The sequence below is a fragment of the Solanum verrucosum genome, unplaced genomic scaffold (genome assembly GCF_900185275.1).
Source record: "Solanum verrucosum unplaced genomic scaffold, falcon-dt-bn FXZP01000009.1, whole genome shotgun sequence".
Taxonomy (NCBI): domain Eukaryota; kingdom Viridiplantae; phylum Streptophyta; class Magnoliopsida; order Solanales; family Solanaceae; genus Solanum; species Solanum verrucosum.
In genome coordinates, this window is record NW_026020231.1 from 779281 (window position 1) to 804732 (window position 25452).

The 25452-nt window shown below is 35.7% G+C and overlaps 3 protein-coding genes across 5 annotated transcripts in view; 2 read left to right on the plus strand and 1 right to left on the minus strand.

Moving 5' to 3' along the window:
• Positions 1-25452, minus strand: part of LOC125832506 (inorganic pyrophosphatase TTM1-like) — a 164024-nt gene that overhangs the window by 30356 nt on the left and 108216 nt on the right. The gene's annotated exons all lie outside the window — the stretch shown is intronic.
• On the plus strand, positions 2633-23973 carry LOC125832505 (serine protease SPPA, chloroplastic). Of its 3 annotated transcripts, none has more exons than XM_049511664.1 (14): positions 2633-3167; positions 4247-4430; positions 5657-5794; positions 6168-6338; positions 6415-6518; positions 7832-7899; positions 8376-8542; positions 9333-9402; positions 9821-9975; positions 12778-12883; positions 13260-13347; positions 13436-13579; positions 14252-14483; positions 23821-23972. In XM_049511664.1, the coding sequence occupies exons 1-13, from the start codon at positions 2694-2696 to the stop codon at positions 14480-14482; spliced, it is 2100 nt and encodes a 699-aa protein (XP_049367621.1). In that variant the 5' UTR covers positions 2633-2693; the 3' UTR covers position 14483; positions 23821-23972. The 3 variants fall into 3 exon arrangements, with proteins under 3 accessions (XP_049367621.1, XP_049367620.1, XP_049367619.1); XM_049511663.1 differs by having other exon boundaries at positions 2658-3167; positions 14252-14499; positions 23833-23973; XM_049511662.1 differs by lacking the exon at positions 14252-14483 and having other exon boundaries at positions 2658-3167; positions 23588-23842.
• On the plus strand, positions 20785-23460 carry LOC125832504 (pentatricopeptide repeat-containing protein At1g18485-like). The gene has a single exon (XM_049511661.1). The coding sequence runs from the start codon at positions 20785-20787 to the stop codon at positions 23458-23460; it is 2676 nt and encodes an 891-aa protein (XP_049367618.1).

A 25452-nucleotide genomic window follows, 5' to 3' on the forward strand; every position in this document is an offset into this window, starting at 1 on the left:
AAAGAAGTTAAAAAAGGAATGGGTAAACTTGATTTTGGGTGGAGATATTTATGTATTCGAAAAATGGAAAAACTGGAAGAAATAAGGGATTTATGTAATATTTTAAAAAGGTAGGGAATAATGGAAAATAAGAAAATAACTTTTATCTTTGGGTGAAACTTTTTGTTCCATGATTTTTTTACAAATTTGGCATAAAAAAAAATTATCCGAGAGGATTAATAGACTCAAAATGCTAAAAATATATTTTATTATTATAGAGATATCAAGGGGCACGTGATAACTAGTGCATCGCATATTTTTGTGTTGATATCGTTTAGGGGTAAAAGCTGTCAAACTAGCTAAATGTATGAGGATAATTAGGAGATAATTTAAGTATGAACAGAATAAAAGATGTCAAGTCTAAGAGGTCCCAAAGGATTATGCCTTCATTTTTAAAAATTTCATGGTAGCTAGTAACATTGTTGTGCTATTTTTAAAACGCTACATCTTTTTTTTTATTATAATACAAGTTGTTTGATATTTTTATATATATAAAAAAAAAGAGATCAGAATTAAGACCTCGTTGAATGTTGATTGTGTTTTGCAATTAGTCATTTTGGCTTTAATTTGGACATTCTTCACGAATTTTTCTATTTTGGAATTTGAACAATTTTCTAGCTATGCCACTGTCGTTGATAAAAGATGCGCGTGCTCTCTCTTGTTGAGCCAGACAATTGGGAACCTTCTTATGCTTTTTTATCAGCAACCTTTATTGTATGCAGAAAATTGAAAAGTTAACTGCCACACTGCACTCTTTTGATAATCAGCCATCAAATAGACGTGTCTACGTACTATACTGAAGACAGGTTAAAAATAAGACGCTCTTGAATTATTTTATCCCTCTTTAGACATTCCATAGAGTAGATTGAAATAACTTGATGACTTTACAATCTTGTTTTAATGTGCCTATGCACTCAAGTGGACAATTAGTTTGGAGATATCTACTTGATTGTCATTGACCTGACCAATTGCATTAGATATGTTGCTTTCTTTCCATGGTTGAAATAACCTCATTATTCAGAAAACTAAATGAACCATTTGGAGATATCTATTTAATGACCATTTATCGAGTTTAGCTTTCTTCGTGAGTTACGTTGAAATCTTATCACTTGGTCTAGATTGAACAATTGAGCCATGTCTATGGAGGACTAACGATTTCGTCCTGTTTTATAGTGCTATGTCTGATGGATGCACAAGCTTTATTCACAAATTATAGTTGTTCTATTGTACACTCACTAGTGATCAAGAGTAGCTAAAAAATTTAATCACATTATAAGATGCATGCCTTGTTTTTCTGTTAAAATAGGAGAAATTTTATTTTTTGAAGCTGAGGGTCTTTTTCTTACTTACAGCCTCCTTTACCCTTCAATTCAGCCCCAATCAACCACTTTGTAACTGCAGGGAGGAAGGGATGAAATTGAAAGAAAAAATTGTCATTGTCATTGGGGAAAATGCTTGGAGAGAACTTTAATATGTTACATTTACTTAAAGTTTTAAGAGTTGTCTTGTTTTTATTACAAGTTCTAATCTTGATTGTTAAGCAATCACTAATGCCTTCAACTGCATTTTATCCATATATCAGGGGATGAAGAATCATGAACATAATAATTTATGATTAGCCATGTTCTTATTAGAAAAAAATATAATTTTGAGAAAGTACACTTTGATCGTCATATCAAGAGTTCATGTACAACAGATGCTTACTTGGTTTCTTTCGGTATTGAAGCTCTACAATTTTTTGGACTACTTTTGAATGGGTGAAGTCTTTAGATGGAACTCATTCATGATTCCGCTTGTCCCTTAATGGAACCAAACGTGGATGATTGGCAATCATGAATCATATTGTTGTGAAACGGGATACTTATATTAAAAAATAACTAGTTACTACTAATGTTGATTTATTCAACGAATGAATATATAAGTGTAAAAATTATGTACATTTGAAAGTTTATCATAACATGTTTAAAACATTCTTATACTTTATGTATGAACTATAATTTTTTTCTTTGATAAAATTGTAAGAATTGTAGAAATTTATTTTTTTCCCCAAATTGCGAATTTTGCATGTATATGATAAGAAAAATTATTAAGATTCAAATCAAACATTCAAATAAAGTTTCAATTTCAAATCAACCTCAACCCTAACTAGAGGCCGACCCAACTTTGAGGTAGTACGTGCACCCGTTAACTTCGAAATTTTTTATGTGTATATACATGTATATTCTTAAATAAGAATCATATAATTAAATATGCACCCTGAAACACATAAATTAAGTTGATGTAGTAGTCCAACACGGTTTATTGTGCTTCTTCACAACTCACGTGTCTTGAGATGAATTATGGATGTTAACGATTAACCAGCATTCATGTTACGTACTCAAATTCTGGGTTCGTCTCTAACTCCAACAGGCCTAAAAGTTTCAAATCTTTTTTTGAGATATTTTCTAGTACAAAAAATCTGCTAAAAGCTCACCGTTACTATGCTCCATAGTCCATATGATACGAAAATAACAAAGGGCAATGTGTAGTAAAGTTGAGGACAACGTGGCGCTTAGGGAACCGCGTTACAAGACTCGGACATTATTTTTTGAAATCTGATTTCTCCATTTCAGCCCGACGGAGTCCGAAAGCGTAGAAAAATAGTGTGAGAGAGAATGGCGAAGCTTTTATCCACACCTCGTCTCACCTCCATTCGCTTACGGACAGTCACTTCCACTCTCTCCAAATCTTCTTCTTCTCCAATTCACTCTTCTCCCACTGTTTCCCCCATTTCTCTTCACTCCAATCCCCTTTTCTTCTCCCTCTACACTACTCCTCTCCTTACCCTTCGCTCTGTCGATAATCCTTCCAATAATCATCGGAATTTCTCCGTTTCAGCATTCGATACTAAGAACGACGACATATCATCGTCTTCCAAAGATGACACTAAGGATGAGCCTGTTGCTGAAATCAACGGCGACGATACTGCGAAAAGTTCTACCAAGGACGATCAGTATCCGACAGGAGAATTTGAATTTGAGGAGTACAGTGCTTGGAAGAGCTTAGTTGTGAAGTTTAGAATGCTCTTTGCGTTTCCTTGGGAGCGAGTCCGCAAGGGAAGTGTTCTCACCATGAAATTGCGCGGACAGGTTAATTCCTCTTCCTTGAGAGCTATTTGATATTTCAATATAGATCGAAATTTTAAGTAATCATAATAACAATGTCGAATTCATTCGAGATCCTATGTGCTATAATAATATATAGTGTAGTGAAATTTACGAATAGAAGTATAAATTTTGCTTGGGATAAACTTTGCCCAACCATCACGGAGTTAATAATGAGTTGTAGCACTTGTTATCCAATTGAATTTGCAAAATGCAAGTATATAGGTGCTTTAGAACGACGAGTGTCATTAACTTTAGTTCTGGTGCATCTGATCATTTGTTTGTGGTAAGGTAATTTTAGGAACGAAGCATAGTACTAAAAATGTTTTATTTCTTTCCTTCAATATGTTCTTTGATTTGGCTGGGGAATGGGCCGTGGGGTCTTTCTGAAACAACCCCTCTACTTAGCGTACACCCTACACTCCCCTGACTCCACCTTCCGGAACTACACTGGGTATGTTATTGTTGAAGCATAGTACTAAAATAATACTGTGTAGATACAAAATGCAGAAAAGCTGACCAGGGATCCTATTATATCTGTAATGAAGAGAAAATTCAGCATTAAGCCAAAATCTTCAGTTCTGAATGCGTCTATTGTTAAGTAATACAATGCTTTCCTTGTTTCCTTTGAAAGTTCCTTTCCAACAAAGCAACTACATAATGCAAAGAAGGATGGTCTTCCAAATCTTCTTCTGCTCCTTCCTTGTACTCTGGTTTTGCATCTGATCATTAAAAGGGTAATTTTATGATTAAATTACTAAGTGTAGCTAAATAGAGAGACAAAGAATGGGGACCTCTGGTTTTGCATCTGATCATCAAAAGGGTAATTTTATGATCAAATTACTAAGTGTAGCTAAATAGAGAGACAAAGAATGGGGACCTCTGGTTTTGCATCTGATCATTAAAAGGGTAATTCTATGATCAAATTACTAAGTGTAGCTAAATAGAGAGACAAAGAATGGGGAAGTTACACATTTATCGTTTATTCTGCTAATTCTTATTTGGATATTTCTGCTCTGTTTAGTTGAAGTAGTTGAAACTCTTGTACTGTTTTGTGTCCTCAGATATCTGATCAGTTACAGAGCCGTTTCTCTTCAGGATTATCCCTACCTCAAATTTGTGAGAACCTCATGAAGGCTGCTTATGATCCTCGAATCTCTGGTGTGTATCTCCACATTGAACCTTTAGGTTGTGGCTGGGGCAAAGTTGAAGAAATTCGGAGGCATATACTGGACTTCAGGAAATCAGGCAAGACTTCGTCTTTATAATTTTATGAAATGGTGAAATCCGAAAAAAGGTTCACGTGCTTGTCACTTGATTATAAGTATAACATACTTGGGAAAGAGGAAAAGGATGACATTTGGTTATATCTGTCTGCATAAAGCTTGTAAGGGTTGAATTTGAAACCATGGAAGAATCATATTTTGATCCATCAAGGATTTGTAAAAATAAGGGCATAATGAATAGATGAAAGTATCCGTATATATAGGCCTTTTTGTACTTTAGTAACTTTTAGGTTGAGGGACTGGAGGGGAGATCATATTCTTAGCCTTCTTCGATGAAGTCATTTAAATAAGATAAGTGAGTATTTGACTTTATCAGAAAAAAGAAAAGAAAAAGATAAGTGAGTATTTGATCAATGCCAAAAGCGGTCATGAACTAATTTGAGAGGTGAAGGGAATTTTAAGGTCCTTGGGAATTGTTTTATCTGGACACTGTTAGAACTATGTAAGATCAACATACTAGACTCTAGGGCTAGTACTCCTTTCTGTCGTGCCTCATTTCCTCGAGAAACAATAAAATCACACCCTTTCCCATCTTCTCTATGATTGTATGGAAAACTAACCATGTGCCTACTACTCCCGATTCCCCATCTTATACTGTGCCAACTAGTCCCAATTCTTCAATGCATATGGATGACAATTTTTTGGCCCATTCTATCCATCTGATATGTGGTAAGTCTTTAAATATATCCAGCATCTTGGAGTATGTGCCTATTTCAGTTCCTCCTATGTTATGAGATTGGAAAAATGCAATGTCTCAGTTGAGATGAGTATTAGACTAAAAACTACCTTATAAGAAACCTAAACTTTAAAGACACAAGGAGAAAATATTAAACAATACTTGATTGATTACAAGCAATGCTTTAAAAAAAATAATCTTTCCTGTCTTTTCATTATAAAATGCTAAACAAAATGATCAATGTCACTACCTTTAAATGTTTTGGGATTATAAGGCCATCTCTCTATTATTATTCATCATGTTGTAGTATTTTGCTTTGCAGTTGCATCTGATGTAACTAATCACACAACAAATCTTAATTTCAAATGAGTATACCTTGTATAGACGGAAAGTTACTTGGATTAATTAAGCTTCTTATGTTTAAGGAGTGCCATATGAGATCCATTTGTTTTAAAATCGAGAATTAGGAAAAAGAAAAGTAAAGAAGAGTGTTAATCTTTGTCATTTTTCAGGTAAATTCATAGTTGGCTATGCACCTGCTTGTGGTGAAAAGGAGTACTACATTGGCTGCGCTTGTCAAGAGCTTTATGCCCCTCCAAGTGCTTACTTTGCATTGTATGGTTTAACAGTTCAAGCATCATTTTTGGGAGGTTAGTTCTTTAGCTCCACAGCTGAAACAAAAAAAATCTTGGAGAGATAAGGTCCCCTTAAAGATCTCAGATTCTGTTAGATCCTTGGATGTATGGATTGATGGTTACCTCTTTGGAATATTGAGTCGATCATCATTGCAATAATTGTTATTTTTTCATCAATTTATGTGGAAGTGCAAACAGCAAAACCTATTTAAATTCGAAGTTACTGGAATTTGCTTGCCAGTGTTACTGGGGTTTCAGAGTATGTGTGAATGCAGCCTGAATTGTTGAACAGTGCTTCTTATTTGTATATATAGCTAGTTAAAGAGTATATGCGATCTCAGATTGGTTATGATCACCCCTTATTTGCAGCAAATTTATTGCTCTGCAGGTGTCTTTGAGAAAGTTGGAATTGAGCCACAAGTGCAAAGAATTGGTAAATATAAGAGTGCTGGAGATCAACTAATGCGTAAAAGTATATCTGATGAAAATCGAGAGATGCTAACTGCATTACTTGATAATATATATGGAAATTGGCTCGAGAAAGTTGCTCTTACTAAAGGTGACTTCAGATTTGAACTTCATACTGGAGATTTAAAGTCCAGTGGGGATATTCATGATCTGATTTTCTTACTCAGGGAAGAAAAAAGAAGACATTGAACAGTTCGTTAATGATGGAGTTTACCAAATTGAAAGGCTTAAGGAAGAAAGCTGGATAACCGACATAAAGTACGATGATGAGGTATAGTAATTTTCTTGGTGTCTTGAGGCATTACTTGAGAAACAGTTTGTTGACTGATTTATTAGTTGAATTCTTACTTCTTCTTTTTTTGGTTTGGAGGTGGGGTGGGGAGGGGAAGGGTTGCTTTTCAAATAAATTAGGATTGGTAATGGATTCACTTCTTTTCCCAGGGAAAATCAATTCTTAAGAAATCATAAAGGAAAAGGATGTAGACAACTACTAGTATGTGCCATTTCATGTGACCATTCTGGTTTAGGTTCTAGGATGATTTTGCTTCTTTCTCTTCATTAGAAATTAAATGAAGAATTCTGCTTTTGTCTGTATGATATTATTTTTATGTTCATGGAATATCGAGATCCACTTTATCTGACACTATTATTTTTGTTGTGTTGTCAAACATCTTTCTCTTTGACCACAATTTTTTAGATATATTTTTCGTATTTTTTGTTTATAAAAAGTTGTACTCCCTCTATCCCAATTTATATGACACCCTTTCTTTTAGTCTGTCCCAAAAAGAATGTCACATTTTTATATTTAGAAACAATTTAACTTTATGTGATGACTTACAACCACACAAGTATCTAAGATTTGTTTTGGACCACAAATTTCAAAAAAGTCTTATTTAATTTCTTAAACTCCGAGCCTAGTCAAATGATGCCACATAAATTGGGATGGAGGGAGTATATAATATGTTTTATCTAGTTCCCAATTGTTGCAAATTTAGTTTTAAAAGTTCAAAATATCAATGTCCAAATTGGGACCTTGCCAAAGTAGGTCTCCTGAACTGTTACTGGGGTCTGAGAATGCTGAAAGCGTGGGATATAGTGAACTTTTATGAGCAGTGAATTTTTATGTACAAGAAAGTGATAGCTACACAGGCTTTCATAATCTATGCACTCTTTTACAGCCTTATGATGAGATACCCTTAGTATCCAGTGTTTCTTCACCCTTTGTCTTATTTTATTTTTAGCTTATGGACGAAATCTTGGATATCAGCTGAAGTTAAAAGATCCTTTTAATGATTAGACAGTCAGTATTTGTCAGACATCCATATTGCAGGTCTATATGTGATTATATGGAGAGCAACTAAGTTGTATACTAGCATCTTTGCCTAGGAAACAAGATTCACACGCACTGTTAATCTCTGGATTATCTTGTACTAAGCTTCTATAGTCAGCTTCATTTGTGTATCCGGCCAACTGGATCCAATCACTTCCGCATAAATTGTTTCATGAACTTGACATGCACATAAGAACTTAACACCTTTTCTTCCATGGTTAATCAAGGGATCACTGATTTTTGCAACTCCTCAGGTAATGTCAATGTTGAAAGAGCGTTTGGGAATTCTGAAGGATAAAAAACTCCCTGAAGTTGATTACAGGTTTTTTCTTTCTGAATTTCAGGTCATCTGGATAATTTTTCTCAGGATTTATTTTTTTATTTTGCACCAATAGTTTGTACAGTTATTTTGTACATTGCTTTTCATGAGCAGATAATTGTTGATCTTAAGAGATATCTTGCACTAAATGAAGATACAATATGATGGAATTTGACCTTGCATTTCACTCTTATGCTTGGACTAATTTACTGCCCTGGAATTTTCAGAGTATCAAGACTAAGAAAAAATTATTTTATGTAATTCTACAAAACATCCCAGGGGGCTAAAGGAGAGTGTAATAAATTGTTTCAGTTCGATTTTGAGATTTCGCTAACCATCAATTGTCATATATTTTTTTAGATAAAGTCAATTGTCATATATTTTAGTATCCTCTCTCCACATATTCTTTGTTTCAGCTGTTGTGCACTATTTTCCTTTTGGATCTTTTAACATTTTGTGATTATTATATTCTGACACAGGAAGTATTCAAAAGTTAGGAGATGGACTCTCGGTCTAACAGGTTATAAAGACCAGATAGCTATCATTCGAGCCTCCGGGAGTATTAGTCGCACGCGCGGTCCATTTAGTTCACCTAGTTCAGGAATAATAGCAGAGAAGTTGATTGAGAAAATTCGTAGTGTACGAGGTATGAAGTGTCCTTATATGTGCACTTCATAAAGTGGTCAAAATATGTGAAAACAGTTGCTCATTACAAATCCTGATTAGCCATAAATCGTGAATACCGAGTTTGTAGTCTCAGAAAGACACTCTGCAGACACAAGGCATTATCTGCTCTGTGCAGTTCTGGTTACTTTGTTATTTTCTTAGTTCTCTTTGGTATCTTTTCCAACTCAGACTATGGAAAGATTTGTTGAAAGGCTTTTGCCTAGTATGAAGGAGAAATACTCTTGTGAGGACTATGTCACTGTTATGTTTCTAGAGATTTGATTGAATAAGTAAAGTGCTACACTTCATATTCATTTTTTCTTCTTTTTCAGACTTTAATAGTAAAACTTAGAGATGGAAAGGCCAGCTATTGGTAGTTTTGGGTTTATTTTACCGTCTAATGCATGAAATGGCTATTAGCTATGTAAGTTATGTTAGAAGAACAGTATGTAAATTTTTCAGGTAACTAGTGGGAGTCATGAACAGTTCAATAAGACTCGTGCATGTACTGTTTCATCGAAGAAATCAGGATGCAAGGTTTCCATATTCATATCATCCCTTCCCTCTCTTTTTCGAAAGGAGGGGACTATCCATTGGTGAACTCTCAAATTACAGCAGATTTGGATGCTTCTGTGTGTTGATTTTAAAAATGAATGGAGGAAAAAGTTTTTGATAGGTTTAGGTGGTCTCGGAGCTTATTTAGGTTTTTTCCTTTTGGTTGTCAATTTTTCTTCTTTATTTTGCTTTTCATGTGTGTGTCTATGATGCAGAGTCGAAAAGGTTTAAAGCTGTCGTCCTTCGAATTGATAGTCCTGGAGGTGATGCTCTTGCTTCTGATTTGTAAGTCCTGTAATGTTATGGATCTTTCCATTTTATGCACTATGTAAGGATTCACTTGGCTGTCTGAATTTTCTCTCCGTAACTTCTATGATCTTTGCATTTACATCTCTTCTTTCAGATATAAAGTCCTAACTACTTTTTAGGTAAAGTAAAACATATATTAACTGTTTAAGTTGATTGTCTTGTACAATGGAAATCTCAACTCTTATTTTCATTTAATCTCCTGTTTTGTGTGCTTTCATGATACTTTCGCTAAATCAACTTGTAAAATAGGATTGTGATATTGTTCTTTTCATGTATTCAAAGCAGTCGATTTACTTTTCACTTGTAAAAGCTTCTGTAGTGTAGACTCTGATGAACATTATTTTATTTTCGAACCAAATTCTATGCTGATTTACTAGGGTGCTTTTCTCTACAGAATGTGGAGAGAAATCAGACTGCTGGCAGAATCTAAACCTGTTATAGCATCTATGGCTGATGTGGCAGCCAGTGGAGGATATTATATGGCAATGGCTGCGCAAGCTATTGTGGCAGAGAACCTTACATTGACAGGCTCAATAGGTGTGGTGACAGGTAAATCTATATACAACAATTTTTTGTCTTCTATAAACTGTGATTGATTGGTATACAATTAGGGTGCTAATGTCAGATCTGGAATCATTTTCCAGAGAACCTTATGGGCCTGGTTGGATGGGATTATAAAAAGTAAATTATAAGTCAAAAGCAAAAGCCATAAGTTGAGGGTACCCTACTTTTGGTTTTTGGCTTATTTTAAACTTTTTTGGCCTAAAAGTGTTTTTGGCTTAAAAGCACTTTTTAACCTTTCCAAACACCTCCAAAACAAAATAAAGTGCTTAAAAGTCAAAAGCACCTAAAATAAGCTAATCCAAACGGGCACTATGCTTCATATGTGTGGTGTACTGTGTTTTAGTTCTTGTATTTTTGCACTAGCAAGATAATTTCTGCACAGGTGTTATCGGCAGGGGCGGATCTATGTATCATGGTGGGGGTGCCACGGCACCCAGTGGTCTCGGTTGAAATTTTATATATATGTATATCTGGATAAAAAGCTTATGAATAATAAACTTGCCACCCCTAGACACAAGTAGGCGCATGGTGCCCGTGGTTAAGGATTGAATTTTCGGCTTCCGGGTCGCAAGTTTGATTCTCTATTAGCTCATTTTTTTAATATTTTCCATTTCTTTTGCAAAATAAAAATGTTGGGGCTTGGACTCGAACCCGCAATCCACACATGAAAAAACAGTGTTAATACCATTAGGCCATGGGCAACTTTTGACTTTAATAGACATTATTATAATATGGTATATGTGATGAAAAGTTACAAACGGTTGAGACTTAACGAGTAGTAATAATTTGATGATTCAATCAACCTAACGATATGGCACCCACAACCTTCAAATCTTAGATCCGCCTCTGGTTATCGGCTCCCAAAAGTTTGTACCTGATAAAGAGATGCATTTGCATATCTTGACTCGAACGTAATTTAGGAACTGAAATGTTGGTTAAATTTACCATCCAGTTTTAAGAATTAGAAACAGCTCTCAACCAGATGAAAGCATCACCTTGCTCTTCAGGAATGACCTGTGCTGTTCAGGAACTCCTTCAATCCTAGTTGTTGTTGAAGAAAATTCGTAGAACTCAATTGGTTTCTGTGCAACTGATGCTGCTTTCATTGTCTGTAACTCTTTGGCCTCACAATTTGATTTTTATTGGATTATTCATCATTAGTTGGTCAGATTGCTTTTAGTTTCGCCTGTGGGTTTCGGGATAAACTTTTATGTTATCAAAAGAAAAAAAAAAGTAAAAAGTTAAATGTTTTCACTTGTGTGGGCTGAGGATACATTTTATAAGGTGCAGAAGCGTGGATTGGTAATTAATTGATCAGATTTGTCTATTATCTCCAAATTGAAGAAGGTTTCTACTCCTGTTAGACCCAGTTGAACTATCCGCAATTTCATACCTTTTAAAGGAAGCTATTGAGGAAAAAAGATTTGTATCTTGAATGACAGGTGTTTTTCCTTGTGTGGTATAACTTTTTTGAAGACTTTGTGCTTGCTTTGCTGGAATGCATAATGTGGTCAACGATTCTTGCATAAATGGATCTTGTCTGATTCCAAAACCTTATACTATCTTCACCTGAGGATAAATCAAATTGTTCTCATTTTGAGTGCCATCCATTGAGGTATCAGTCCCAACTACAAAAAAATCAGAACACATGCTTCAACTGTATGTTCTTGTATCAGAGTTGGTGCTCTTCGTAAGGCTGATTGTACTGATATTTATTTTACTGACTTCAGGTTATGCCATAGAACTGAATTATGAGGGTGCAAGTTCTTTTAATTTTTCCAATAATCAGTCCTTCTCAATGTATACCACAATTAGATCCACTTAGTACCAGCTCAATATATATTGAAGTGTAACTAGATAGTCCTATATTGAATGGAACAACCGAATTTGTGCCAAGCTCTGGAATTGTAGAAGGTATTTGTAGGTAATTCCAACTATAGAATTGTATAATCATTTGGAAAAAGGCTATGTTAATGTTTTGTCTATGTAAGTAGCCTGATGTGGGATTGAAGATTCGCTTCACATAATAACATGTCTTATAAAAAATAAAAAAAACATGACTGATAATTTAAGACGAAGGACTAACTGTATCTTACAGGTAGGTTATATTATATTTAGAAAAGGTAGCTCAGAGCCCTCTCTTCACTAGGCCCTCCCCTTCCCTACTCCTAACATTGCCGTTGACCCACCCACTTCCCAATTCTTTTATTACGCCGGCAATTTCATCTAAACATGTCATTCTCAGATTTTTTTCTGAACCAGATTTATTTTCACAGTTGTGGATTAGAAGAGCTTGGACTGATATTAGTAAAATTGGGATGACACACTCTTTGGTGTATGTGTGTGAGTGAGTGAGTGAGTGTAGCCTGTCTGTCTTCCTGCAAATAGGGAGATTGGATTGATTTGATGTATATCTTGATGAACCCTCTAAGATTGTGGTTTATGGGAGAGGCAACTCTTCTGGTTTACTCCATCTTTATGTCGGTCCATGACTCCATGTATTTGCTTTAATACGAGTGTCGATCCTTTATAGTTGCAGTTTTACCATTGCTTGGTTCCTCTGGGTTTTCCCTTGCTATCTGCACTGCCTGGAAGTTTTCCATTCTGCTGCTGCATGCCCCTTACATTCGTTATTTTGTCCTTAATATTCACAAAATTTACTTGTATGAGGTCTTCACAGTTAAGATAGTGGAATTGACTTTATGAGCTAGCTGTGCTATTTCACATGTATGCCCGAGCAAACTTTTTAATCAGATTCAATATTTTAAAGTTACTTATTTTTGGCAGGAAAATTCAACTTGGGAAATTTATATGAAAAAATTGGCTTCAATAAGGAGACGATATCAAGGGGAAGATATGCAGAGCTTACTGCAGCTGAACAGCGACCATTCAGGTAAACTTTTTTCGTCTTCCTTGGGGTTATTATACATGTCGCTGGGTGTTCCTTTACACCTTTGAAGGCTTGAACCCCATTATAGGAACATAACCTTAAGTCGTGTTAAGTCGTGAATTTCATGTTACATCCTTCTGTTCTTACTGCTTTTGGGGTCTTTATAACAAGTTGAATTTTGATCTTAGAGACTAGCATAACTTCTGTACTTATGCCTAACACCAAAATCAGAACTTCCACTTCTACTATTGCATCCACTTGGTTCTCGCTTTGTGGCCTTTGAGCTTAGCTGTTTTAATTGCCTACAATTAAAATCCAAATATTGGATTTTAGCTTGTCTTTTGATTTAGTATTTTCTCAGATAGAACTTCATCTGTAGGCCTGAGGAAGCAGACCTGTTTGCCAAATCTGCACAGCATGCATATACCCAATTCCGAGACAAGGCTGCCCTTTCAAGATCAATGACGGTATGGTACTGGTAAAGAAAACAGCTTAGAATGGAACAGTCGTTACTCTATTTATCAGTTGATTGATATACCAAGCACTGCATTTTAGGTGGATAAAATGGAGGAGGTTGCACAAGGGAGAGTCTGGACTGGAAAGGATGCTCTTTCACGAGGTCTAGTTGATGCTGTTGGTGGTCTCTCTCTTGCTGTAGCAATTGCAAAACAGAAGGCCAATATACCTCAGGATAGACAGGTCCGTCATAAGTCAATCTATTTTTGCTGTTAAAGCAGCCATTTCAGTATGAGCACATATATTGTAGTGCTGTGCAGCCTGAAGCATGATTATCAAGTCTGTAGATCAGTTTATGGATTGGATCCTTGTCAACTGTCATTTTAGTGAAATTTGTAACTCTCTTGGGAACCTCAGTATCTGAATCTCTTGATCTTCCAAGAGAGCTGGTGAATTTCCTGCCAAAACCAGGTTCTATAAAATCTCAGTTGCATCTATCATCAATTAAAAATATAGAAATATGAGGAAGTTGCCACAACTTTTGAGATAAAATGAAGTGAGATATGTAGTCAAAGGAGATAACCTGAACTTTCTTAGTCATGTGTGAACCATCATGGTACTCATCCCAGGGTCTTTTATTCAGAAAAAAGAAATGCATGACGATGATTGATGCACCACTAGTTTAGTGGTAATAATACCTGACAAACCTTGGAAGCTGCTTTCTACTATTGGTTACTGGAAAAATAGTCAGACGCGATAAAGTTTGGTTTGATAAGAAAAAATACTGTTGAAACTATATATCGAGTTAATTCTTCCTTTTTTTGCTTGTATGTTCATCTCTTTCTCTTATCTTTTTTGAAGGGGTTTGCTATGGAGATGAATTTTTTGGTCTTCCTAATAAGTTGTTAACTGCAGGTTTCTGTTGTTGAGCTGTCAAGGCCATCCGCGTCCTTACCAGAAGTTTTAAGCGGCATAGGAAGCTCTTTAGCAGGGGCAGATAGAACTTTAAAAGAGTTGCTAAATGATGTGGCATCATCTGATGGAATCCAAGCGCGTATGGACGGAGTCATGTTTGAGAAATTAGGAGGAGCCGCTTACACCAATCCCCTGTTTATGTTGATAAAAGATTGCCTCAGTTCCTTCTAAAGTCAAAGGCTGTATGCTGTTGTATCAGAAATATCTCATTTTATTATTTGCTCAAGCAAAACGTTCATACAAGGATCTTACATTTTGTTGAGGATGCAGAGTTCGGTTTGTTTACGTAAGGCAAAAAATCAGGTACTTGCCTCTTTTCCTTGTATTCAGTATATAACTTCCGATATGTTTTAGTTTTAAGTCTTGGGTTGGTGAGTAAGTGAAACAAATGGATAGGTGGTAAACAAAAGATTAAATTTCCTCAACGAGATTACCTCCTGAAAGTTGAAAGTGCTAAAAATATATTTGGCACTATCAATACTTGTAAAAAAAATTTGATTCATTAAATAAAATTACAGTTATTGCAGGTTGGTATATATGAACTCTTGCTGATCTGAATTCAGGATGAGCGGTTTCTAGGTTTCAAATTGCTTATCTCAACAAGGATATGGAGGTACCACACAAATTGGTATCTCGACATTCTGTTCTATGTAACTACTGTAACTTTGAAACAATTCCACTTTGCTCTCCGTATGGTTCATCCTGTCAACAGACAGATCCATGGTGCCAACGGCCATGTACAAAATACAGATTTACAATTTAGTAGTGAAACATTCTCATCATCTCTTTCACCAACTCCTTTCCTTTGGTAAATGCAGTAGAAGAACTATTGTTGCTTCAAGGCTCAAGCTTTGTGCATTCAGGTAGAGCTCGGTTTTTATTTATTTTTTGTTTCCCACCTGGCACTCGGTACCTGCATGGGGCCCGACAATCCGAATTCGCGCTCGGAAGTCCCATATTGGGAGATAAAATGCTCCTTAATAAAAGGTGATTTCTTACTTTGGACTGGGCACCCGAGATCTCTAGTTGAGGATGAAAGAGTACTTACCACTCCAATACAATCCTTGTTGGTGGTAAAGCTCTCAGGGTTATGATATGCTAAGTTGGGTACCAACTCTAGCATAGCTTTATGAATTAATCGAAACTAGTAAACTTTCATACATGACGAAAGAGAACCATCCTCCCACTCCCTGCTTCACAATGAAAAAAAGAAAGAAACTGCAACCACTACCTAGAGGGGCATGCTCACTTTCTTCCCTGAGACCAAACACGTTATATGTTTTCAGCTGTAGTCTACTGCTTTGAAGGAGCGGCGTTAAGATAACTTCTGTGTTTTCCTTGGTCAAGGTATATGGTTATTAGAGGAAAAATATAGTAGAGGTAGTTTGATATTTAGAACAGGTATCTAGTTATTAGCTTCAGCAGTTTATTTCGTAGAAGAATATGGGTAATTAATTGTGGTTGCTTTCTCCACCTAGTATTACTGCATGCTTGTGAAGCAAAGAGCACACCAGATCCAGATTGAAATCACAGAGTTACTGTGCTATATCACATTGTGACTTCAACCCAGATCCTTGACTTTACCGTTTCTTTGCAACTTTTTTTTTTTTGAATGGAGTGTTTTGTAAATCGTGGGGAAGGAGAGACATAAAATAAGAGATAGTATTTGGTTGAATTGGGATTATAACTTATTTATCCCGGTAAGAGAGTTTTTGGTTTAATTGGAGTACAATTTATTTGATCCCCTCTCTCGCCCACTAAGATTTGCCGAGTAGAGTTAATTTGGTACTCTCTATTCCATATAAACTGTATTTTGAGGGTTTTTTCACTATTCAAAATAATTGAATAGATCAAAATTTTAGATGGATGTTTGAAATTTTTTCCATATTTGCTTTTATATTTTGTAGGAGGTAAATTACACTACTTACAAAGTTATATTTATGATTTCACGAAGAATAATAGTGGAAATTATGATTTAAATCACATTGAATGTTTTTCTTAGTATGTGTGCATTGCTTCACAAATCTGTTAATATGAAATAGAGTAAGTACTATACTAGTATAGAGGTAGTAGGAATCGGTTGGTTGGTCAAGATACACGCAGGTTAGTCAGACATTATTATCGATATAAAAGGAGGATGTGGGTGTGGGTTATCATCTAGTATTCAGTCCTACTAAGGCTGAAAGAGCAAAAAGATGACTATTAATGAGTTTCTTCTTATTTTGTAGAATGAAACTAGAATCAGAGTTATTGCTTGCGATAACCCTAGACTTCAGGGTGCATCACAGGCTGCAGATATTTGGAAAAATAGGCCCTGTGTTGCGAGCTAAACAATTCGCACAAGAAGACAGGCTGCAGATATTTGGAATATCTCGTTAGGATTCCAGATTTCAGTTTCAACTGTCACTAGGTTCTAAGCTTCTCTATACTTGGGCATTGGACATTAAAAAAAATATGATATTTGAAAGAAGGAAAGAAAAAGCTAAAAAAACGTTTTAGGAATTGAATTGTGTTTGATAATGCATTTTACTTGAAAAAAGGTATCGTATTTTTAAATTAAGATATATTACATCTTAATTAATGATCTTATATGATTTATAATATGTTGGTATACAATATAAATAACAATAAAATAATCAAAAAGTGTAATATAAAGTATAAATAGTAATTCTCTAATTATAAAAAATGTGATAGAGAACTACTTTTCACCTCTCTATAAATGGATAATAGAGAGGGTTGTAGAGCACATTCTCTATTTTACTCTCCAAGTATAAAAAAAATAGAGAGTAAAATAAAGAGTATGATGAGAAGTTGTTCATACATGTGATAACACTCCATAGTTAATAGTAATAAATTGAGTGTCTGCCACCATTACATTGTAGTTCAAAATCATATTCGCATCCATATTCTTGGTTCTTGAAGAAAAAGATTCATTCTTTTTGTAAAAAATAGGGGTAGACCCTCATGAGATGATGACATTGTTAACTATGATGACATTTACTGTATTTCTTTACGACGGAATATATTTGATAGGTAAGGGAAGCATTGTTTCTATCACCCAGTAGTTTGTCCTATACAACAGCTAAGCGGGTAATAAATTATGTTCTATACATCGATGATTGCCACGCCATCATTTTTGGAGTTTTGTTGACCGGAGAAAGTTGGATATGCCAAAAGAGATTTGCCCCTTTGCTGCTTCAGTGCTGACTGTAGTCTGTATAAATAGACCCCATCCATTCCAGCCTGTAAAAACGCAACACGAGCCTTGTCTATTTTTCATTCTTCAGGGCACGGAACATATATAATGGAGTTCCCAAACTGTGTCAAAAAGTTTGTATCTCTGTTTAGAGAGAGGATTGGCCATTACTTCCCAAGTAGCACTACAGTAGTGTCACCCAACTCCCCTAGTACTGTAGGTTTATCCTTTGAATCCTCCGCTAACACGGTGACACAACGAGCTGAGCTACAGGTGGAATTGGAAGAGAGTAGCCCGGTAGTTGCTGCTGAAACCAATAATTTGGATAGGTCGATGCTATTCATGGCATTCTGTTTAACATCAGGGGTTGAGATAACTCTGTATTCTCTACAAGCTGGAAACGGCGGGAGCCGTAATCGTAATCATGATCCTGACTCACTTCCTTTGTGTTTCCAATTGTTGTCATTTGCTATTTTACTTGCTTTCACTTCACTCTTTGTGGGAAGATTTATAAAGGGCAATTACCCGGCTGAATCTGAATTGCTAGAGCGGGCAGGTATTTTATTTGCCACTACAGCTTTCTACCATGTCATGACAATGCCCTTTTCTCTATTTCTCAAAGGTTGCTCTTGGGGCGTCTATCTCTTCTCCTTGCTTGCTATTGCTATTTGCAACCATTGCTAATGCCCTCTACCGTCTGCCACCACAAAATTTTCTCTTTAGTTATATGTATCTTTTTTAAAAAAGTTATTTGGAAGGGCAGAGAAATTAAATCGTGGTCATAGTTTTTTTTTTTTTATAATAATGAGGACGGTTTTCTTTGGGTTAATAAGATTGTATAGTTAACCTATGTGGGATATTATGAGCTAGTGGTTATTTATCGTTCTCATAAGTTATTGCAAATATATATCATCTCCCTCGCGTTTTATAAAAGTTCAGTTTATCTTCTTCTTTGCTTTTTGGTTATCAATTTCATCATCTGTTTAAACTCCTTAAAACTAAAATTGGATTTGATTCGTCTCTTTCCGTACTTATATTTTATTTAGGGAAAAGGTCCTGATTTACCCCTAAACTTTATGATTTGGAGCTGATATATCCTCCGTTTAAAAAATGGCTCATATATGCCCCTGCCGTTATAGAAATGGCTCATATATGCCCTTTTACTTAACAGATTTTTTTTTAATAAATTAAAAATTCATTTTTTAACTTTAATTTAAGAAAATGTCATGTGGCTTTTAAAATACCCCACTTTCCACCATACCCTCCCGACCCAATTGAAAACAATAGAAACTCACCCGTTCAAATTAACTTCACTCATTTCATTTCATGGTTTCCACCTCAACAGAAACAAAAATAATTTTTTTGTTAGTATCCGATCTCATTTTGAGTGAAGATTGCTAATTTTAGGACATGAATACAGTTAAATAAATATTTCCCTTAATTGCCTCTTCTTTCGGCTATACAAGGACGAGAATGATTTCTTGATGGCTTTGTTCTGGGCATACATTTATCTCCTTTTCCAATTCGAGGGTTTCTTTTTTACCAGATTGTGTTTCCTCTCTTTATCCGGGGGTGCCCTCTGCTTGGTACATTTCTCAAGCAATTTGTTCTTTCTTATCCATTGATCTTTTTCACACTAAATGAACATGTTTGTTTAGAGATAGATTATCACTCACTTTTAGCTTAAGTTGTGGATTTACGGTATATAAGCTTACCTAGTTTCTATTTAAGATGGATCAATTTATAGACCCTAACAAAGTAAAGGTTAAATGTGCAATATTTAGGATGCATAACGCATCTCTTGTAATAATATTTGATGCTTGCAAACTTTGGTATGTTAAATGCTTGATAAATAACTGGGTTTATTATTTTGTGGGCACTTTAGGAACTGAGGCAGATCCAAGGAAGAAGGGCACTACTGCGGCCGCTTAAGTTTCTAAAGAGGCAGTTTGACGTTTTATTTTTATTTTGCCTTCCATTTCACCGATAAATCGAAGTTTTGAATATTCGTTTCTCAAATATCACCCGAACTCAGGATTGTAGAGCTCACTGGAACCCTCACAATTTTTTTTTGGTTTCATTTGAGTGTGGAAATAACGAAATGAAATGAGTTAGGTTAATTTGGGTGGGTGAGATTTTTTGTTTCCAATTGGGTCGGGTGGTATGGTGGAGTGGAAGGTGGGTATTTTAAAAGCCACATGGCATTTTCTTAAATTAAAGTTAAAAAAATGAATTTTTAATTTATTAAAAAAAAATCTGTTAAGTAAAAGGGCATATATGAGCCATTTCTATAACGGCAGGGGCATATATGAGCCATTTTTTAAACGGAGGGTATATCAGCTCCAAATCATAAAGTTTAGGGGTAAATCAGGACCTTTTCCCTTTTATTTATTATAACTAAAAAGTATTCAGTCCAAGTTGATTGGCCTCTCGCTGGGATATTCTTTAATGGTTCAAAAAGCACAGTTTAATATGAAGTGTAGAGTGTTTTTTTAAATGTTTGTTGAATTCAATATAATTAGTAAGCATAAGAAAGGCAATAATATCAACAATAACATATGTAGTAAAATGTTACAAGGTGGGAAGGTAGATTGTACACAACCTTAATAATGTTTTTCAATAGATATTCTAGTCAAGTAGAATTCCTCGAGAAAAAAAAATACAGTAAAAAATATCAATAGCAACAAGAATCAATATGAAATTTGATGGAAAGAAAACATTAGTCTCCGGAAAAAAATCATTGGATACTTGCACATAAATTGTTATTAAATACAGTAAAATAAAATCATAGAAGGCACCACGAACACTCGCCGTACTAGTCAGCCCTTTAAAAAAAGGCAATAAGATCCAGGTCCTAATATGACATTCTTTAGTTAGTAGAATAAAAATCTATTTGCTAAACGCCGTAAAATAACATGTGAAATGCACTTGCTATACGAGACAAAATTAATTCGGTCGGTGTGCAGAAAATGTTACTAGTTCATTTGCAACAAAATAGCTACAAGTTTGAATAAATTGAACACAAGAAAATAATAAAATAGCTACAAGTTTGAATAAATTGAAATCAAAGAAAAATATATTTTAAAAAAGCGCTAAATATATGTGAATTTTTTTTTCAATTGAAAATAATTTTATAAAAGCTTAATACGACACACTATTTCACTTAGGGATTGACGTTTACAAAATTAAATTCAAAATAGGATAAGGGATGTAAAGGCCACCATATACTTTTTCGCCGCGGGTATCCGTAGGTAGGTAGCCTTGCTATGTATGTTTGATGTTCACGCTGGCGAGCTTCCCCACGGCTGCTTCGGCGACGGTAGCGCCGGCGCCGGCGCCGAACTCCTGCTGCCGCCATCAGCCCCAATTTCAAACCGTCAAAGTTAGTCCAAAACCCAACAAATTACGGTCGTTTGCAACTACCTCCGATCCAAAATCGGCAGGTTCAATTTGCACCCCACCACCTGAGGAAGATTCTATAACTGCAAAATCAACTTTGAAGAATCAGCTCAAGAACCCATTAACGCTATCCGAAGAGATCACGCAACTGTGCGAATCCAAAAGCTCGTCGGAAGTTTTCCGTACATTTCAAGAAAACCTCGAAAAGGCCTTCTACCACTCGTCGGAAAAATCCGAGGCCTTAGGCGTACTCTTACAGGCCTGTGGTAAACAAAAGGACATTGAAACGGGTCGTAAAGTCCATGAAATGGTTACTTCGTTGACCCGATCGAAAGACGACGTCATACTCTGTACGCGGCTCATCACTATGTACTCCATGTGTGGGTATCCTTCTGATTCTCTCTCTGTTTTCCATCAATTACGAAGCAAAAAACTGTATCAATGGAATGTTCTTATGAGTGGGTACACAAAGAATGAACTTTGGGTTGATGCTATTTGTTTGTTTATTGAGCTGATGACTTCCACCGAGGAAAGGCCAGACAATTTTACTTTTCCTTTGGTTATTAAGGCTTGTGGAGGGGTTCTTGATGTGGGTTTGGGGGAAGCTACTCATGGGATGGCAGCAAAGATGGGTTTGGTTAGCGATGTCTTTGTAAGCAATGCGTTAATTTCCATGTATGGGAAGTTTAGTCTTGTTGAGGAAGCTATGAAAGTGTTTGAGCATATGCCTGAGAGGAATTTGGTTTCAAGCAACTCAATGATTTCTGGGTTCTCAGCGAATGGGTATATTGAACAAAGTTTTGATCTTTTCAGAAATATATTTACAGGGGATGAAGTTCTTGTTCCAGACACGACTACCGTGGTTATTATGCTGCCAATTTGTGCAGGAGCAGAAGAAGTGGAATTCGGGAAGATTATTCATGGTTTAGCTGTAAAGTTAGGATTAGCTGACGAGTTAACAGTGAATAATTCTTTAGTAGATATGTATTGCAAAGTTGGATACTTTTCTGATGCACAAATTCTGTTTGAGAAAAATGAGAGAAAAAATGTGGTCTCTTGGAACTCCATTATCGGGGGTTATTCAGGAGAAGGAGATGATAGAGGAACAATTCATCTTATGAGAATGATGCAAAGTACAGATGAGTATGTGAAGGCGAATGAGGTTACTCTATTGAATGTTTTGCCCGTGTGCCAAGAGGAGTCAGAGCAGTTGATAGTGAAAGAACTGCATGGCTACTCACTTAGAAATGGTCTTGAATACCATGAGTTGTTAACAAATGCTTTTATTGCTGCCTATGCCAAGTGTGGATTTCTCAGATATGCTGAGCTTGTATTCTATGGAGTGGCAAATAAGACAGTAAGCTCTTGGAATGCACTGATAAGTGGCTATGCTCGGAATGAGGATCCATTGAAGGCTTTGACTTTGTCCTCTGAAATGATGGATTCTGGCTTGCTTCCTGACTGGTTCACTATTGGTAGCCTTCTGTTTGCTTGTTCCCACTTAAAACTGCTACATTGTGGTACACTAATTCATGGTTTTGTGCTTAGAAATGGTCTAGAAACAGATATGTCTACACTAGTTTCCCTAGTTTCATTCTACATGACTTGTGGAAAACCTGAGCTAGCACAACGTCTGTTTGACAGGATAGAAGATAAAAATGTTGTATCCTGGAACGTGATGATAGCTGGTTATCTGCAGAATGCACTACCAGATAAAGCCTTTTGTCTGCTTCGCGATATGGTATGTCATAGATTTCAACCTGATGAAATTTCTGTGACAAGTGTTTTAGGGGCTTGTTCAAAATTGTCTGCTGTCAAGCTGGGGAAAGAAGTTCACTGCTTTGCACTGAAATCCAACCTTATAGAGGATAGTTTTGTCCATTGCTCAATCATAGACATGTATGCAAAATCTGGATTCATAGAAATGTCCAAGTATGTTTTTGACCATATTCCACTCAAAGATATAGCATCATGGACAGCTATAATTACTGGATATGCAGTTCATGGACTTGGAATGGAGTCCATCGAGCTATTTCAGGAAATGCAGAAATCGGGCTTCAGCCCTGCCAGCTTGACATATGTCTCTATTTTAATGGCATGTAACCATGCTGGGCTCATTGAAGAAGGTCGACAATATGTTAAAGAGATGCAGACATTGCATGGTCTAAAACCTGAATTGGAGCATTATGCATGCGTGATTGACATGCTGGCTCGTGCTGGACAGTTTGATGATGCCCTAAATCTCATGGCTGAGATGCCTATGCAGCCAGATACTCAAATTTGGTGTTCGTTGCTTAATTCATGCATAGTTCACGCCCAGTCACATCTTGGGAAGAAATGTGCTAACAAATTACTGGAATTAGAACCAAAAAGAGCAGAAATTTATGTTTTAGTATCCAATTTTTTTGCTAGATATGGGGACTGGGACTCTGTTAGACAAGTGAGGGACAAGATGAAGGAATTAGGCTTGCAAAAAGAAATTGGCTGCAGTCAGATTGAAATAGGAGGAAAAAGCTATAACTTTGTTGTTGGCAATATGCTTTCCGAGCCATAAGAGCTCTAGTGAAGTTTGATGTGACCAAACGGAAACAAGTGAATTGGTTAACACCCGAGATATTTTTGAAGGGGTTTGTAGTGGAGATAAATTTCTCAGTCTTCCTAATAAGTTGTTAAAACTGCAGGTTTCTGTTGTTGAGCTGTCAAGGCCATCCGCGTCCTTACCGGAAATTTTGAGCGGCATAGGAAGCTCTTTAGCCGGAGCAGATAGAACATTAAAAGAGTTGCTAAATGATGTGGCATCATCTGATGGGATCCAAGCCCGTATGGACGGGGTCATATTTGAGAAATTAGGAGGAGCCGCTTACACCAATCCCCTGTTTATGTTGATAAAAGATTGCCTCAGTTCCTTCTAAAGTCAAAGGCTGTATGCTGTTGTATCAGAAATATCTCATTTTATTATTTGCTCAAGCAAAACGTTCATACAAGGATCTTACATTTTGTTGAAGATGCAGAATTCGGTTTGTCTACTTAAGGACAAAGCAAAAAATCAGGTACTTACCTCTTTTCCTTGTATTCAGTATAGAACTTCCGATAATTTTTTGTTTGAAGTCTTGGGTTGGTGAGTAAGTGAAACAAATGGATAGGCGGTAACAAAAGATTAAAATTTCCTTACTTCCTTAAAGTTGATAGTGCTAAAAATATATTTGGCACTACCAATACTTGTAAAAATTATTTGATTCATTAAATTAAATTACAGTGGTTGCAGGTTGGTATATATGAGCTCTTGCTGATTTGAATTCAGGATGAGTGGTTCTCAACAAGGGTATGGAGGTACCACACGAATCAGTATCATGACATTCTGTTATATACAACTACTGTAACTTTGAAACAATTCCGCTTTGCACTTCCGTATGATTCATCCTGTCTGAACAGATAGATCCATGGTGCCAACGGCCATGTATAAAATACAGATTTACAATATAGAAGTGGAACATTCTCATTATATGTTTCTCCAACTCCTTTCTTTTGGTAAATGCAGTAGAAGAACTATTGTTGCTTCAAGGCTCAAGCTTCGTGCATACAGGTAGAGCTCGGTTTTTTTAGGATTCCCACCTGGCGTTCTTTGATATCCACACGGGCCCAACAAAATCTGAATTCGCGCCCTGAAGTTCCACATTGGGTGATAAATTGCTCCTTATAAAAGGTGACTCCTTATCGAGGGCTTGGGATCCAAGACCTTTGGTTGAGGATGAAGGATCACTTATTACTCCACTTATGAATTAAGAGAAACTAGAAAGCTTTCATAACATGATGAAAGAGAACTATCCTCCCACTCCCCTCTTCACAATGAAAATGAAATAAAATCCGCAACCACTACCTAGGGCATGGCCGGGTTGGTTCGGGTTTTTCAAATATCAAATCAAATCATTTGTGTCGGATTTTTGAATTTATAAACCAAACAAAACTAATAAAACTTGGGTTTTTGAATCTCGTGGTTTTTCGGATTTTTTGAGTTTTTCGGTTTTTCGGGTTTTTTCGGTAAAATATTCATACAAACATATAATTTACTTGTACTTCAAATATTTCTTTAGTTCTACCAAAATACAACTATCTAAGGTGTTTTTTAAGAAAATAACACAAAATATGATATGATTAATGACACTAAAAAATTCAACAAAAAAATAACAATGAAATTGCGTAAAACAAATAAATTAATAAGTCATAATGAAAATGATCATAATTTAAAAATATTAAATCATGCTAAAATATGTTTAATAAGTATTAGTTACATGACTAAATATTAAAGGAAATTAAAATTAGATTATGTATTTTAATTGTCTAAACCTATGTAAAATTAAAGAACAAATATTCAATACTATTGTCATTCTTAGTGTTGAATTGATTTCCTTTTTTGCATTAATATTAATTTGATTTTGATTTAAGCTTTTATTATAATTATTAATATCTATGAACTATTAATCTTTTTTGGACCATTAGGAATTCTAACTTTTAAACATGAAATAGTATATTAGAAGATAAAAACTAT